At 38.5% G+C, this 16,504-nt stretch overlaps 2 protein-coding genes across 2 annotated transcripts in view; one reads left to right on the top strand and one right to left on the bottom strand.

Moving 5' to 3' along the window:
- The window catches only part of LOC136364310 (rap1 GTPase-GDP dissociation stimulator 1-like), a 30,066-nt gene extending 28,339 nt beyond the window's left edge, over window positions 1-1,727 (top strand). The window contains 1 exon segment of the mRNA XM_066324171.1: window positions 1,151-1,727. Coding sequence (XP_066180268.1) covers window positions 1,151-1,284 — 134 coding nt within the window. The 3' untranslated portion in view covers window positions 1,285-1,727.
- A 1,256-nt stretch (window positions 1,728-2,983) lies between these two features.
- Window positions 2,984-16,504, bottom strand: part of TSPAN14 (tetraspanin 14) — a 34,655-nt gene continuing 21,134 nt past the window's right edge. Inside the window, exons 4-9 of the mRNA XM_066324172.1 lie at window positions 11,877-12,023; window positions 10,886-11,056; window positions 10,199-10,324; window positions 8,930-8,974; window positions 8,300-8,419; window positions 2,984-6,620 (exon numbers count right to left, since the gene is read on the bottom strand). Of these exons, the coding sequence (XP_066180269.1) occupies window positions 6,549-6,620; window positions 8,300-8,419; window positions 8,930-8,974; window positions 10,199-10,324; window positions 10,886-11,056; window positions 11,877-12,023 (681 nt within the window). The 3' untranslated portion in view covers window positions 2,984-6,548. The remainder of the gene's footprint in view (window positions 6,621-8,299; window positions 8,420-8,929; window positions 8,975-10,198; window positions 10,325-10,885; window positions 11,057-11,876; window positions 12,024-16,504) is intronic.

Here is a 16,504-nt window from a genome sequence, read left to right as displayed (position 1 = left end):
AAAGATGGATATTTGTGATGAAGACAAGTGGCTTCTTGTCTTCAAAATATGCTGCCTGCAATGCTCCAGTGAATGAGTAAAGGATAGTGGAGGTTCATTCTGTATTGATCACCAAAAAAATATAGCCAAATAGTTTCCTTCTCTATGAAAAGCTGACTAAACCATCAGTTGAATAAAATAAAAAAGAGAGGAAGGCTTTATTCCAGTGATCAAACCAAGTGTGTCATAACCAAGTCCCAAAATAGCAAAATTAGTGTCTTGGAGTAAAGGCATCTTTGTCCAACTTCACCATGGACAAATGCCTGGCAGTCCCAGAGCATTTTTGTGTCCAAAGCAGCCATCTGTACCACATTCACACATACGTTTGTTCTGCCTGTGCTGTGGGCAAACCAGAAGCTGAGACAGAGCAGCCATTTTAGCAATGCTGCCTTCACACAGTGACTTTCAGTGAAGCACATGAAGGGCATGACTTCAGTTTCACTCCACAGTCAGGGAAGACTTAAAATGCTTTAAGCAGGATGGGACTGTCCTGGATGTGTAGCACTAAATGGAGTCCAAAGATCTCATGGCATTTTCTCACCTCTTAACACAAAAATTACGTAAATTGCAAACAACTGTACTTGGGCTAGGATGGCTCACAAATCCTGAGCTGCCTTTCAAATCCTGGAGCCACCCTGTACTGATAGTCAAGCTGGATTTTGCAGTATACTCTGTTTTATCCCTGTAGCCACACACATATTGCAATAGGGATAAAGAACTTGCAGCTTTCAGTGCTACTCCTTTTCAGTGCTACTATGAAGCACTGACATAACAGATATCATCTATAAGACCTTCTTCCAGAGGTGTATGTACTTAGCATTTTATAGATTAACTGTAAGGCTAAGAGTTGAGTCTTACTAATATGGAATTGTAGCAAAAAGCATACAGGCAAAAAAGTGACAGAAATTGTTCTGAATTAGAATTTCAAAATTTGCGCTAATTTCTGTTAGTAAGTTCTTGGAAGTCAAACAGAAAGAAAAAAACCTTTATTTGTCCAATCAGCAGCTTATTATGAAGAGCAAGTACCCCCAAACTTTTATCTTATAGCAATTGTTGGGAACAACTACGCCATGGCAGGTAACTAAAAGTCATAATTTCATCTCCCATTCAGGTGATCTGAGACAGGAAATAGAAGAGGACAAGATCCAAGACACCCTTGAGCAACTCTGCAGTCACAGCAATGCAAATGTGGTTAAGGAAGCCATCACAACCTTACAGGTTTTGAGAGGAGAGGCACCCCACTAACCTCCCTCCTCCCACAGGGCAAGGCAGCCTCGATGCTGAGGCAGACACCACCTTTGCAACCCTTGCATTTGTCATGCTGCTGCACAACCAACACCGCTCAAGCCCAGGGGCAGCTCCTGCCTTGCAAGCTGTGTATAAAAACCCCCTCATTAGCACATCTCTTTGCCCTGACACTAGCATCACTGCTGCTCTTCACTGAGCCACTAACACACAGCAGCAGGAAAAAGTCCTGTCAAGAAAATGGTGTTAAAAAAACAACACAGGAGAAACATCAGGCAATTACCACACGTCATACATTCTTCAGCTGCTTGGTTTTGTGAGATTAGGATACACATTTGCAATTTTTCTTGTATCAATGGGACTTTTAAATAATTACATAAAAGTCTTAAGCTTTTATCATGCAACCTGAAACATGAGTTAGATTAAAGCTGTAGCTTAATGCAAAGGGCTAACTGCCGCCAGTTCAACATCTGCACATTGTGACTCACACCGTGAGCCCAGCTGTTACATGAACACATTAAAACCACAAGTATCTTTACACTAAACTCCCCCTTCAATCTCCAGCTTTAAAGCTCATCTCTGAAACTCTACCTGCTCCTGTCAAGAGTTATATTCCTAAATACTTGAGGCTACAGTCTTGTCCTGATTTCAGAGTCACACGTAGTGGAATGAGGCTCTGCGGAAGTAAAGTTTACAAGAAACTGCAGTCAGTGAATACACAGAGCCTGGACAAGACACAGAAATAAAGCCAGTCAGGAACTACAAGCAGGCAGGGGTGACGATGTGGAGGCAGCCAGCATTCCATTATCACCCATAACAGAACCTGGATTTAACTTTAGATCATGAAAAAAAAAAGTAAAACAAATGTCTCTGAACATTTCTGTGGAATCCTTTTGTATTTAAAAAGGTCACGAGAAGGATTCTATTTCCCAGCTTGTTCTTACAGGAATTTTTTTAAACAGTTGAAAGTACTTGTAGAGTCATGTTGTCAAGACCTAGGAGATCAAATTGAAAACCCTGAAGTGGTGGAGATTGAAAGGCTTGGGAGCAATTACTGGTTTTTTAGCCAGCAGAAAAACTATGGAGAAAAAAAAATACACAAGCACTGATCTTCAGAAACCTATTTTAAAGTAGACTGTATTTAGAAGACAACAAGGACTCATGTTCTCAATTTGAGCATAACTGGCTTATGTCTGCCAACAAACATGATAACTTTGTTCCTGCAAAAGCTTTGCCACTTGCAAAACCCAGTAGCACTACTTAGCCCACTACACTCATCACCAAATATCACTGTCAGGAGTAGTCTTGAGAAAGGGAATTTTATAAAGTCACCCCAGAGAAGTGTCACTTGTTGAGTTACACAAACAAGTTTTGACCACATAACAAGAGAAAAGAAAAACAGCACTTTAACTTTTTTAGATGTTCAGATATTTAAGTTACTTTACACCACTCTACAGCTCTTCGTTTGTTCATGGCTTTCCATTAACAATGCAGAGAAAAGCATCAGTCTTATCCATTATTCAAAAGCCCAAACTGGAAAGAAAAAATATCAAGAATTAGCTTCAGCAAAATACAAAAAACAAGCACCCCTGGACTTCACCATTTCTGAGTGTTCCACAAACTGCAGTCTCAGTAGCTAGCCCAAACCTTTGAGAGTGAAATATTAGTGACTGGAAGCAACAAATCTCAGGAATCAAACTCCAGGAGTAGAAAACATTAAATTTTATTTCATCAAATTTAAGGCTTGAGAAAAAAATATATTGAAAGTCACTCAGCAAAGCCACCTCAGAAGAAGAGACAGGAGCCGCCCTTCCAGTGGCTGAACAATGTTCAAGCTGCGTGACAATATACAGGCAGTAAGGGGAAGAAAGAGGGAAGGATGGAACGGGGAGACAAAACCCAAGGCAATTCTACACATAAACCAATGGGCACATTAAGCTCCATGGACTGTAAGCCCAAGTCTTCCACATGGCACCGCATGAGGTCACCAAAGCTAAAGACCTCTTGGGAAGAAACATTCAGGTTTTCATGAGGCAACCCAAGGTCCTTTGGTCACTGCACTTTTTCCAGTGCTTATACTCATCTTCCTCTTCATGTACAGGGAAACCGTGTCCGAATGCAGTCATATCAACAAAAAGAGGCAGTTGCACTGTCAGACAGACTGACAAATACGTACATTGCTTAACGGAAATAAATTGTGCTCATTTCTGAGAAATAAAAAGCGATCACACTGAAGTTTGCTTCTCTCAGTCCGGTTCTTCAAGTCTGACCTCATTTGACTCTTCATGAAAAACCCTGGTTCCACTGTAGTGTTTGTGAAGTTGTTCCAAATGCAACCGCTGAATCTCAACATCAACCATGTATGAAACCTCTCCGTGAGACCACTGAATTACTTTTCCTTTGAGGCTTTAGAGGCAGGCTCACACCCACCTGCTTTTGCTGACAAGACTTTTTTTAGATCATAACCTAAATCTTTGGCCATGAAGTCACTGCAGGTCCACAGAGAAGGTGCTAAATAAAACTAAGCAGAAAGTATTGCCATTACAGGTCTGAAATTACACTAGCCATGTATGGGCGTACTTCAGAACATACAAGGGCCAAATAACCTAGAGCCCCAGGATTTTAAAAATCATACTGAATAAGCACAGAGACATTTATCCACAATGGCATAAAAAGAAAAATCACTCCATGAATTTAAAGATCCTCAAATAAGTTGAACTTTGAAATTCAGTTCCAAATAACTGAAACACTGATACAAAGGCTTGTGTTAATATGGACAAAGCCATTAAGAACAAACTGTGGAAAGATAATACTTCAGTTAAATTCTGGTTTGCATACGAAGAGTACTAAAAAAAAAAAAAAAAAAAAAAGTATTCATTTGTCTTCAGGTAACTTGGCAAGATTTGCAGACCCTTGATCCTAATCTGTAATGCTGGCTCTTGTCAGCAGCTAATTTCAGTGCATGAAGTCCACAGCCATCTTTGACACCACAATGATTTTCACCAAACTGCTGGAATTCCTTCCTAGCATTAGGAGCTGGCTGTGTCAAAAACTGGTAAAGGGAAATAAACTCCCTAGCTGGCGTTTTCAATGCAAAGTTTTATGACTAACAAGTTCCAAATAGAAAGCTCCCCTCTCCAGTTTTACCTCTATTAGATTATCACACATAACCAAGTAAGTTGGTTGATGAGGTGTTGCAAAATCTCAAGCACCAAAATTTAAAGCAAAGTTTGCTGGCCGTTGCTCGGCTGCTTGCCAAGTCATAGTACAATCACACATTCCTGGCTGCTCCAAATGGTTCAGATTCAACAAAAGTAATACCCCTCAAATTCACGGCTTTACAGAAGAAATGCCTCTTGCTCTCCTCTCAGTGATCTACTGCTATTGTTTTCTTATTGTACACCAAAGTTTAAAAAGCCACAGTGTACTTCTAGCCATTTTACTCAGGTTTTCAGATGAGTTAATAGCAGACTATTCTCTGCTACTCTAAGGAAATCAGCCATCCTTAGACGAGCTTCCTTTTCCTGTTGTGTCTCAATCACTGGCCAGAAAAAGAACTATGGAAGCTGAAGTACACATCAGCACTGTCTGAAGTGCTTCACAGATTACAAGCCAGAAGGATGTCTGGACAATGAACCAGACACAGATTCTTACTGCTGATCAACTTTTGCCAGTGAAATGTCTGTTGATAAATGCATAATAGAAAAAAGGACATACTATATTTAAAAGCCTGGCTTCCAAAGAAAGCCTTTATACTTTAGAAATACAAGTATTAAATCCTTCAGGCACACTACATATAGTAAAATATCATTATAAAAATAGATACTTTTCTAAAATTTACACTGTGTTAGGCACTGTAAACAAACCTGCTCTCCCTGAAAAACCTGGTGTTACTAGAAGCAGTAAACGATGTTACTTATATGGCCCACAGTTAAACTGACAGCTACAGCTACTTCCAAGAACTTTTCAGCCACATACTTTTACCTTAAAGCCAAGGATACAACACCAAAGTCTTACAGAAGAGACTGAACCTTCTACCAAACTATAGATCCATTTATTAACCCCTCACAAAGGGAGGACTGGAAGAAGAGTTTATTTTCTCTTGATTAAAATAAAAACCCTGACATGAGTAAGACTAGTTCAGCTTCATGTAGAAAATGATTGAAGTCGTCATTCTGGTTCGTTGTATTTTGGTTCACATTTGAACCATGAACCAAGTAGAACTGATGGCTCAATAGTTTCAGACAAGACTTAAAAATTCAATTGCCCTAATCTTTTCCTAAATCTGTACTTCCTTATTTAGAAACATATTTCAGTAAGTGTTAAGACTGAATTTCTAAGCCTTTCATCAGTCCTGCTAGTGGCTGTTAAGATTTGTGAAGATCAACAAAGCAGTTGAGAGAAACTGACGGAGTAACAAAAGCCATCAACAGCTAGCACAGCATGCTTGCTACCTACTGAAACAAGCTGCATTCTGAAGTGTAATGCAGACAGCACTTCTTAAAGATATTACTGATCATTGAAAGGATAAGCATTTTAAAAGAGGTTTTTCTTCTATAAATAAAGAATATTTACATTTTTCTCAGACAGGAAACAGCATCAGGGCTTTACACCCTCTTGCCTGAAATAGAGATTTGTAAAGCTTAATGCTACTGATAATCAAATTTTTGACATCCTGGGAATTGGTTTGCATTTTTCAAAACAGCATGGGGTTTGCACAACCTGGAGTTTTTTTGCATAACAAAATCAATTAAAAATCTAGACAGCTTGTGATTTTTTTTCTTCCCGATTTCCAATTATGGTTGCTGGATATGTTGCCAAAAATAACTGGATAAGTCTACTGGAGAGATTATTATGATTGCAAGGTTCTGAAGAAATCAGCATGCAACATTTGAAAAGATGACATTTTAAGACAGATGACAGGAGTGAAGACCAAACAATCTTCTTAGCAGTCCTTCAAGGAAAGGGTTTACAGCAGTTTCATGTCTCCCTACTACAGCCTTTAAAATCTACTCTGCTGATATCCTGGGAAATTTCATTTCTTCCTCAGAGATCAATGCTGGTGCACTGAGTTGTTAGAAAAAAGGCAGACAGCACATGTTTGGTGATTTTTTTTTTTTTGTAACAGCTTCTAACAAAAAGCATGAGCAGGGGGAAAAAATCCACATAAGGCTTTTAACAACAGTCCGTGTGTTTCTCTCGCCTTGGTGTCCAATCAATAATCTGAACATCCACTGTCTTGCAACATGCATCTGCTTCCATATTCAGAAGGCATTACTTGCCTTTACAGCTTCAATATCAGAAATCAACGTCCTGGCTAGGAAAATCCCAAAAATCTAAAAAGATAAAAAACATACCAATTGTGAGATAAAACACTTGTAATGTACCAGTGTGCAAGATGTTTGTTGGCAGGTTCAGATATTTCATAGCCAAGATTACCCATCAAAACACATCCATTACTAAAAAGTAATAAAGGCAACAGAATCTGGCAGGTAATAAAACTCAAGAGAAAGATGCTTTCATGTAAAACCTCAGCAGCATTCAAAATAATGAGCTTCCAGATGCCTTAGAGGAAATCCACTTAGCCAAGTTTGAGCATCATAAACACCCGTGCTTACCTAGTGCTAAAGCTACAAACCAGGCACTTTCATTCATTCCACAACTTTGAATAACAACCCAGTGAGTTTTCAGATCAATTTTTTTAAACACAGCCAGAATGTACAATCACCTGGACTAAAATGAAATTCTTGTCACAGACAGTAGTTAGAGTAGTCCTAGATTGTTCAGAGACATTTAAAATTTGAAATTTTAACATTCATGACAGTTGTCAGGGAAATCTTCCTTGAAAATTGAGGATACATTGGTAACACAGCAAATTTCCTACAACATTCTAAGAAATAATGTAAAACTAGGGTGAAGTTCTAGAAAGCTAAAATATTTCATTTAAGTGTAGTGAGGTTATGTCTAGTTCTCAGTCTCACAGTTAAACAGCTTAACGCACAAGAAAGATCCAGTTGGAAAATACAAGTAACTGGAAGTGATTTCACAGAGCCTTGAGACATGAATAAAGAATAACACTGTCAATCAACACACTGCCAAAAGATTAAACTTTGTGTCTTGACCATCTTCCTAGCAAGAGCTGCTGTTCTCAGCACAGCATTTCTCAAACCCATGGAAGCACTATCACCAGATGGTGATAAAAACATATCAAACACTAAGCTACAGAGGGCAGTATTACCAGGGCTGGAGAAAGGTGCTTTTGCTACCACTCAATACTCAATTATTGCCAGTTACATGGAAAATACGTTCTGTAGCAGATTTACAAGTTTATTATTTCCCACTGAAATGAAGGAATTTCATAGCATAGAAATTAAAATTAACACAGTGTAAACAACTGCCACAATGAAAGCAGGATCCACCCTGAAAGCAGCAATCATTGAGAATTCCATCTCTCTTTGATGTACCAGGCACTGATGAAGTAATAGAAATCACAGCAAGTCTTTCATCTGGTTCTGCTAACATGACATTTGCAACCTGTTCACCTATTTTCCCTGGTCTTACATTCCCAACCTTCTTCAGCAGTATGCTGCACCCACTTACAGCAGGCTGAGGTAACCTTAGCATGAAGGACAAAGTTGCATCTTAAGTCATTTCAGGTTTGTGATAGAAGGCTGGAGCTCAGATCTGCTGGAGCAGACAGCAGATCCTCCTTTATGACAGTGAAACACAAGAAATATTTTAAATAAAAATCATGTATTATACATCACTAAATGTTACAATATATATCCAAATTATCACGGACTATTACTACTGCACTGTATTTTTAGAATGGCTCATTACTTTGTGCAACAGGTACAAACTCCCCTTTACTATAAAGGCCATCCTCTTATCATACCTAAAAAACCCACATTCAAAATACTTATTTTACCTCTATCCATAACTACTTTTACCTTCAGCAGGTTTTTATCTGCAAACATGAAATTTTTTTCAAAGAATCATAACACTAACAACTAACCTGGAGCAGTGAGATAGCTATGAAGACACCCGCAACAATGTAGATATTTCTGGGTAGCCAAGCTTCAAGTGCATGAATGCATCCTTTGACAAAAATCTGATCATCCCATTGACTTTTGCTCTGAATGTAGAAAAGAAGAATAAGAATATTAATTTTATGCTCAAGTTTATTGTAAGATCAATCACATGATCTAGCTAAGCTAGTGTTTTGTCATTTTGCAATAAAGCTGCAGTGAAGTTCTAACCACATTTTAAAAATATACATCTGAACTGGGGAATGTCAGACATTGATGTTTGTATCTTCCTGAAAATCCTGTTATTAGAAACACCATCAAATTAACAGATGATAGATGGTCAAATTAGCAGGCAATAGATGAGCAGTCAGATTACAACTGGCAATTGAAATGCACACTGAAATCAAGCCTACACCTTTCCCCTCACCCATTCCCACCTGTTTTCTCTACCCTCTCACAGCAGAAGCTCACTTTAAACAAAGGACAATGTCCACCTTGCTCTACCTGTACAATGATGTATCAGTCATCAGATTTTGGAGCTGACACACCTGTCAGCAATCCCACCACCTGAACAGTTTTGTCCATGCAGGCACAGAACATGACAGGCAGCACCTTACCTTCTTTCTGATATCATAGCCACACTGTGTATTCACAACTTTTTGCTGCAAAGCAAAAGAGATTTTAAATAAACAAATCAATTGATTTCTACTCACTTCTGTTCACAGTGAGTTTTTCTATCTTTAATATCATAAACATATCAGAATTGTTAGAGACAACTATTTTAAACAGTTCTTTTGCAAAAATAAGCAAAGTCCTATTAGAATACAACAAAATTCTGACAAAGGAAAGGTGTGTGCTAGCAAGATGATATCCTGTACCAGAAACCTCAGCTGCTTCTATCGCTTGGCATTCAACTTCTTAACGTGAAAACTGCACTGGGAACACACAAGGAAGATGTCTCCATTTACAAAATGCATAGAAAGTCATATTGAAATATTAGTAAGTAATTTATATTGAAATATTAACAATAGAATCTCACATCAAACAGATTTAAGCATCCTTTTATCTCCTTAAATACAGCACCAGAAAAATGTGCAGTTAAACAGTACTGCTCCAAACTGAACTAGAAAATAATTACTGGGGAATCTGTGCATGGAATTTGTCCCTGACAAAAGCTTTCCTTGGCTGATTCCCAACACAATCAGAAGCCTACCAGGTATTAAATAAAACTTACCAGTGGCCCTCTCTCAGCACAAGGATTGCTGGATGGATTTTGAGCCATAAGTACTCCCACTAATAGCATCAAGCACTATATGTTAACTCCTACCTCCACATTTTGGCATCTGCTGTAAGGCTCACCAGAGTTTCATAAAGTTTAGTAAAACAAACAATAAGCACCTAAACCTTGCCAAAACCAAGGACTGACTCAGAAGCTTTAAACTTCATATATGAGTACTTTACTGACAAACCAACAGCAAGTGGAGCTACTCCTGCCTGTCTGGCAGAGGGGTGGTGAAACATTAAATCCAACCGGGGCAAACATGCTGCTTAGAGCTCTCAGCTCCTTACAAACCAGGAACAAAGGCCAGAGGTCCAAGGAAACAACACACTGGGAATAAAAAAATATGCCAACCACTAGTGCTTCATATGCAAACCATGCTAAAATAGCTTGAATTCCCTCCCGGTGACAATACATTTTCAGCTAAGAGGATGCCACATTTAGACTCCAAAAGAATGCAACAGAAACACAAAAGAAAGCCTGTCTGTGTAAGAGTAATTTTTGGTAACTTAGGACACCTCAAAGTCCTTCAACATCTTATTCAGGAAGTACTTCCTGTCATAATTTTACAACCTCAGAGCAAAAACAAAGCTAGGAAACAACTTACAGCAGGATCAGGTATACAACAGGAAAAAGGAACTCCACATTTCTCACGACTTTTGCTTTCACTCTTGCAGTCAAAGTATATGTTAAAATCCCAGTCTTCTGGACCCTGGGCACCACAGCAATGGTTCTGCAATAGATAAATTAATTCCAGAAGTTTGTTCAGTGGATAAACTATCCCCAAAATACCTCCAAACAGTAACTGTTTGCTTACAAATCTTCACCATCCTTAAGTCTGCGCAGAATCAATGACAAAAGCAGAGAAAAAAAGAATTGAGTGGACCTGTTAGCACAGGGCTCTATGAAATCAGAGCAATACATTTGGAACAGTGCTCCTGGAAACAGGTGTCAGCATGTCAAGAAAAATCATAAAAATTACCACTTTAGATGCAATTGTCAAATACAATCAGTTCCATTGCAAATCTCTTAAAAGAGAAAGTTTTTTCTTAGGGAGCAAATGAGAAAGTCAAAGATAGATGCATGCCTGAGAGAACTTCCACAATGAACATCAGAACAAGCCTGGATCTCAGTATATCTTCCCTCTTTGCTCCTTTCAATACAGAAGGAAGAGAACCAGCACATCCGTAACACAGTACTAGCTACAAAACACTACAATTTTATAAAAAATGAAAACTTTAAAATCTATATTTCTCCTAGAAGGCATCAAAGAAGTGACAAGATATGAACTTACAATTCTCTGTAGTGAATCAATGATGTTCTGGAGGTCAATGTCATCTCGGTAGGATTTAATGTTATTCTCAAAGAATTCTTTTACCCTGTCCCTCACCCAGTCTTGGAACAGGAAAGCCATAACTGCTACTGCCAGCTCCAACAGGAATATAAACACAATTGTTCCACAGAACTGTAAAAAACAAAAGTCTTAAATCGGAAAATATTAATTCATTTTGAATACATGCCACCAGGAACAGACAATGAATTGGGTTCAAATTTTGGTCGAGTACAGACACTGAGCACAGTAAGAATACAAGGTAAAGGAAACCCCATGAGGCAGAGTTATCCTTTTGTTTTTGCCACCTGAACTTGACAGTAAAAAGCAACAGACACAGTCATCATGCACAGCAGTGAAAACAACTGTAAATGAGTTTGTAAAACACAAGGCTAAAGAAGTCTTGATAGTAATATCCTCTTGGATATTTAACAATCCTCTTGAATTTCTTCTAATTTTTTCTCAATTTTTCAGCCAGCTTAGCCGTTTTCAGATCTAAAGCAAAGAAGATGTCTCAGTATAAAAACAACCATTTAAGAAATTTTGCATGAGTCACTGAAGTCCCAAAGTACTGCAAACATTTACAAGAAACTTTACAGTTTTTAAGTTACTTTGTTCCACTGTACTATACTGTCTCAGTAATTCCTGACTAAGCATGTTCCATAACATCACAATGTTAGATTCTGATATACCTACTGTAACATCACTGCAGAGCAGAACAAATTCTCAAAGGCAAGGAAGAACACTTGCCACAGAGAGGAAAATATGTTAGCTGGAACCACCCCTGCTTTCAATACCATTACTCAGAGGTTTGTCAAGGCAGCAAGTTTACCACATACTTTGTCACAAACCAAATTCTATCATTAATTATCGGGGTTTGCTCCCAGTCCATCATTTGCAGGTTTCACACATATAATGGAATATAAATATTCCCTCATATAATGATGTTACTTACGAACTTCAGCAGGCAGATGTTTTCTCTCAGTGCTCCCACACAACCAGCAAATCCCAAAGTAAACATCACTATTCCCACCACTAAGACAAGCACCACTGGGTCCAGACCGTGAAGACCAGTCACCTTTGTCAGATCAGACAATACACCCTGAAAGAAAAACACAGAACAGAATGTGACCACTGTGAGCATGTTCTTATTCATTCAGCACTCCTTATGGATGACTTCCACATGATTCCAAATGAACTGGTGGCAAACCCTTGAACTTGACAACAGTGACACCAACAAAAACAGTCATGTTGTAAAATGGTCATTGACATTACCAGTTTTTTTCAGCCCAGCAGAAGTATTAAAGTTATAGCTAGCAATTCTTTTAGTAAGTCAGTTTCTCAGATGACATCCTCCTAGGTCTATTTGCCAAACAGAATTCCACAAGATGGTGCCAAAAGCTCAATTCTATCACTAAATTTTCATTTAGTTTCAAGGCAAAAGGATTGATCTTTTGTATCAACTTGAAATGCATCAATCAGAACAGCACTCCAATATCATGATCTAAAGAGTAAGTTAAGAAAAACATTAGGATGGGAAAAATTAAGTGGGGGAAAGGGAAAGACATTCTAAGGACAAAGCACCTTATAGAGGACATTTTAAAGAGAAATAACCTTGGTTTGGTTTTCAAAGGAGCAGATTTTTCCTTTTGTTTTAGTTACAACCCTTCTAGTGCCAAAGAGTCTTAGTAGAGCTCCTCCAAACTCTTTCAGAAATATAAAAGCATAGTGTTTAGACTACGCTTTCACACCTGATAAAAATTCTTACACCAAAAGGAGTTTTCTCTGTATTTGCAACTTGCCCAACATAGAAGTAAGATTTTCTTGTTAACCAATCCAGAAACCACTTACCTTGACAATAATCTTTGCTATGAAGCCTGTCTGCCTAGATTGCTAAATCTATGTGAATGTAATGCTAACACAGTGAAAACCTTCCTTATGCTTTCTAAATTAGGTTTTAAAAAGTTATTACACCAGCTACCACTACAATTCCATCAAATACACGTAACGGGACTCTTATGTGATGTCCAAGAACAAGATGGAACATGCAGAAGACAGAAGGGACCAACAACAGGAACTCTTCATGAGAATGATTTGTAAGGACATCCAGGCAGCTCTGCAGTAGTCTGAGTGTTCATCATACAACCAACAACAATACAAAGAACATTTTAATAAGGAAGTATTTTCACTTTTGAAACAAATAACAAAAACCATCATCACATGTTGACTATTTTTTTTCTTTATAAAGTAGATTTTCAAGCTAACCATGTTTAGTGTAAGAGAAAATTATCAGAGAGATTTGCAATAAGCTGCCTAATTCCTTCAATAAAATGCAAATTCCCATCTTTCTACCCAGGTACCTGTTCTAGAGTTAAGTGCAAAGGACAACAGTGTGGAAAACCCCTATCGCTTTTTATTCTGCTGCTTACTTAACAAAAATAAAATCTTCAAAACACAGCATTAGAAGAAAATATGCCCTCAGAGAAACTCCATCAGCTGCAGATACGGATTAACAGTACTACAGTGATCCACAGGACTCCATCTTCTTTCATAGCATGTTCCATAACAGATTGTGTCAGAGCTGTTAATGTGGCAACAGCAAGACAGAGCTGCTTTTATCAAAACTGGCTGACAGGATGAAAAGAAAAAAAAAAAATAATTGAACTGCAGAACTCAGAATTGCCTTGCAACAGCTGGTGACTAACAGCTGAAACAGTCTATTAGAAAATAGTCCAAGTTTGTAGATAATGTGTTAGCAGTCATGCATTTTCATTCCTAAAAACTGTTAACCTCACAGCTAACTAACAAACTTGGTCTACCTGGTTAATTATGAGAGTCCCACCTAATCAAACCCTGGCTCAGACCCCACAATCAAGAAACACATGTCAAGATCAAACTAAAGCAGGATCCTTGTACAATCAACATGCTGTGAAACCAAACACTGTGTGACCAGGATGCTGAAACATCCATAACTATTGCCAGCCATCTCCTTCCCACACCCAAACTCAAAGCTTTTTGTTTCCAGACAATCTCGCTTGCTCACGCAACACTTTTGGGAAGACAACTTCCTCTGATCAAAGCATTGTTACAAATAGAAGTTGGCAGGAACTGGGCTTTATTATTCAACCTCAGATGTCACTGGTTCACACCACTTTCTTCATGTTCACACTTAATGCTTACAACATGCTCTTTTAAAAAGAAGATTATGGGATTTTGCCTAAGAGAAGATGTTAAGTCAAAAATCCTGAAGGAAGGAAACAAGGGAATTAATTCAGAAAACTCTCAACCCACCACACCCATTCTGCTAGACACTCCTGCCTGTGCCATCTGCACCTGGTACAAACAGGCTGCCCTTTACAACAGATGTCCTCAGCTGCACAGGAGTGCAGCCTGATACCTGCAGTCAGTGTCAGACATTCTGTAACAAAACTCACACAGAACAGTGACTTATTTCTCCATGCCCCTGAAGTCCCTCTAAGCAACAGTCTTGACTGGAAAACCGACTCTTCCCTCTCCATTTGTTATTAGCCATCAACTCGCTAGAATGAAGTTAGGCTGACTAGCCTCTAGTTTCCCAATCTTCCTTTGTGTCCTCCTTGAAACCACCCTAATAAAAAAATCTGTTTTCCTGATAAGGGGGCTCAGGGTTATTCACCTTTTTTATACCAACACTTTACAATAATTCACCCTTTGTGACTTTTGCAGTATCTTTTGTTTGACAGATACTGACTCCTAAAATTTTATGCAAGCTTTTACACAACTGTTCAGAATAACTAAAGCCAGTAACAAAATCATAAGGGTAGGCCAATTAGGTACATCAGTTAGAGAGATTGCATCTTAATGTTTTATAACAGGAGTCAGGATGGTAACATCTTTCCATATAGTATTTTCAACATTTCTCACAAACCAGCAGTCTCATTTCAATATGTGATCAGCCAAAAGAGAAGCACAGGATTTACAGCCAGAGAAAAAGACTGCTGAGGAATTAATCTGCAGTGTAGTCCTAATCCACAAAGAAAAGAGAAAATTAGAGAAATTAAAGTGAGCTGATGTACTTCATGTTGTGGTAAGAGACAGGATGTTCAGAACTCTTCCACCACCTGTAGTTTATCTTTGGGTTTACCACTGCAGCACGGTTTCTGCAGTGTTTTGCTCTTACTTCCCATCTATTGTTCACCAAGATGTTTATCTGGAAAACACAGGCACTATTGGCTGAAGAACGGCACTCCTCTGAAAGACTGAAAACACAGCAGAGAACAACTGACATAAAAAATAACGAACAGATTTTATGAGCTATTCAGAAGCTCAAAACCACAGGAAAGGCTTTGAAGCACAATTGCAAGATAGCACAGAGAGCAGAAAGAGCTCAGGCAAAGTTTAAAAAATAAAGACAGAAGGAGTCTGCCTTTGCCCTTTTTAGTAACTTCAGTGTAACATAAAGCCAAGTTGGCAAATGGAGATATTAGTCTCCAACCACACAGATGCCACGTGCTGGTCTACAAAACAGAAGAATGAGCATTAGAGAGCATAAATCCAAGGCGAGTTTAACACTCTCCTTAAAGGGCTGCAAAGAAAATTCTTTCGTAAATGCATTTGCCTCCTATTTTGTTGTTGTGTGTCGAGATAGGTTGCTTACTATATAGCCATGACAGCACTAATCTAGTTATGAGAATGTGCACAAGCACACAGGGAGCAGGGAGGAGAAGAAATACCTCAGAATTAAAATCACCATAAAATTCACTTCCCAAAAGCAGAGCAATCTCAGAATCACTCTGCATGTGGATAGCTGCTGTGTGTAACCACTTCAGTTAAGGAAAAGTGAACGTATGATGGTAATTGAAGTCTTACTACTTAGTGGCACAACACAACAGCGAGGGCACCTGCCTCCCACTCCTGACTGAGATGCAGCTCAGTGAATCTAGTCATGGTCACTTCCTCCTACTACTTGAACTCACTAAACCTTTACAGCCCCTTGATGCGGGGACCATTCATTTCCATGCCTGTATCATTTTATTCCCTTGTAACAGGAGAGCTCTGGGCATATGTGTATGTAACTTCCTTCAGCTGAGGAAGCTTCTTAGCTACAAGAAACCTTTACTAAAAATAAGAGTTATTCAGCTACATCATGTTCCCCAGTTTTGTTCCTCTACATGGAAATACAATCACTTAAGCACTCCATGGGGAATAAAGTGGACAATAAACAGATGGCCAACAGACTGAGAGCATCTTTCTTTTTTTATTTCAAAGATGCACATTTAGATTTTGTGGTGCTTTTTTAAATATAAAGACATCTCATACCATTCACAAATATTTGTTTGTAATAAAAGAAGGTGGGTAGACAAATATGGATTTTAGAAAACATACTTTTGAAAGAGAACCTGTTCATAAAGGCTAAATTCTCCCTGTTCTTACAAGTTCATAAAAAATCTCTGAATATCAAAGGCCACAGCTTAACTCCTGATCAAGGACAAGAAGTTAATTCAGTTTAGGTTATTTGAACATGCTCCTGAGCTCAGATGTGACATTTAACTTTTGCCGCTTCCTGAGGAAGTAGTTTTACTGGAACAGGAGTGGGCAGCCACT

Source organism: Sylvia atricapilla, chromosome 8 (assembly GCF_009819655.1).
Source record: "Sylvia atricapilla isolate bSylAtr1 chromosome 8, bSylAtr1.pri, whole genome shotgun sequence".
Lineage (NCBI taxonomy): Eukaryota > Metazoa > Chordata > Aves > Passeriformes > Sylviidae > Sylvia > Sylvia atricapilla.
The sequence above is the reverse complement of the archived record's forward strand: the minus strand, read 5'-3'. Positions and strand labels throughout refer to the sequence as shown.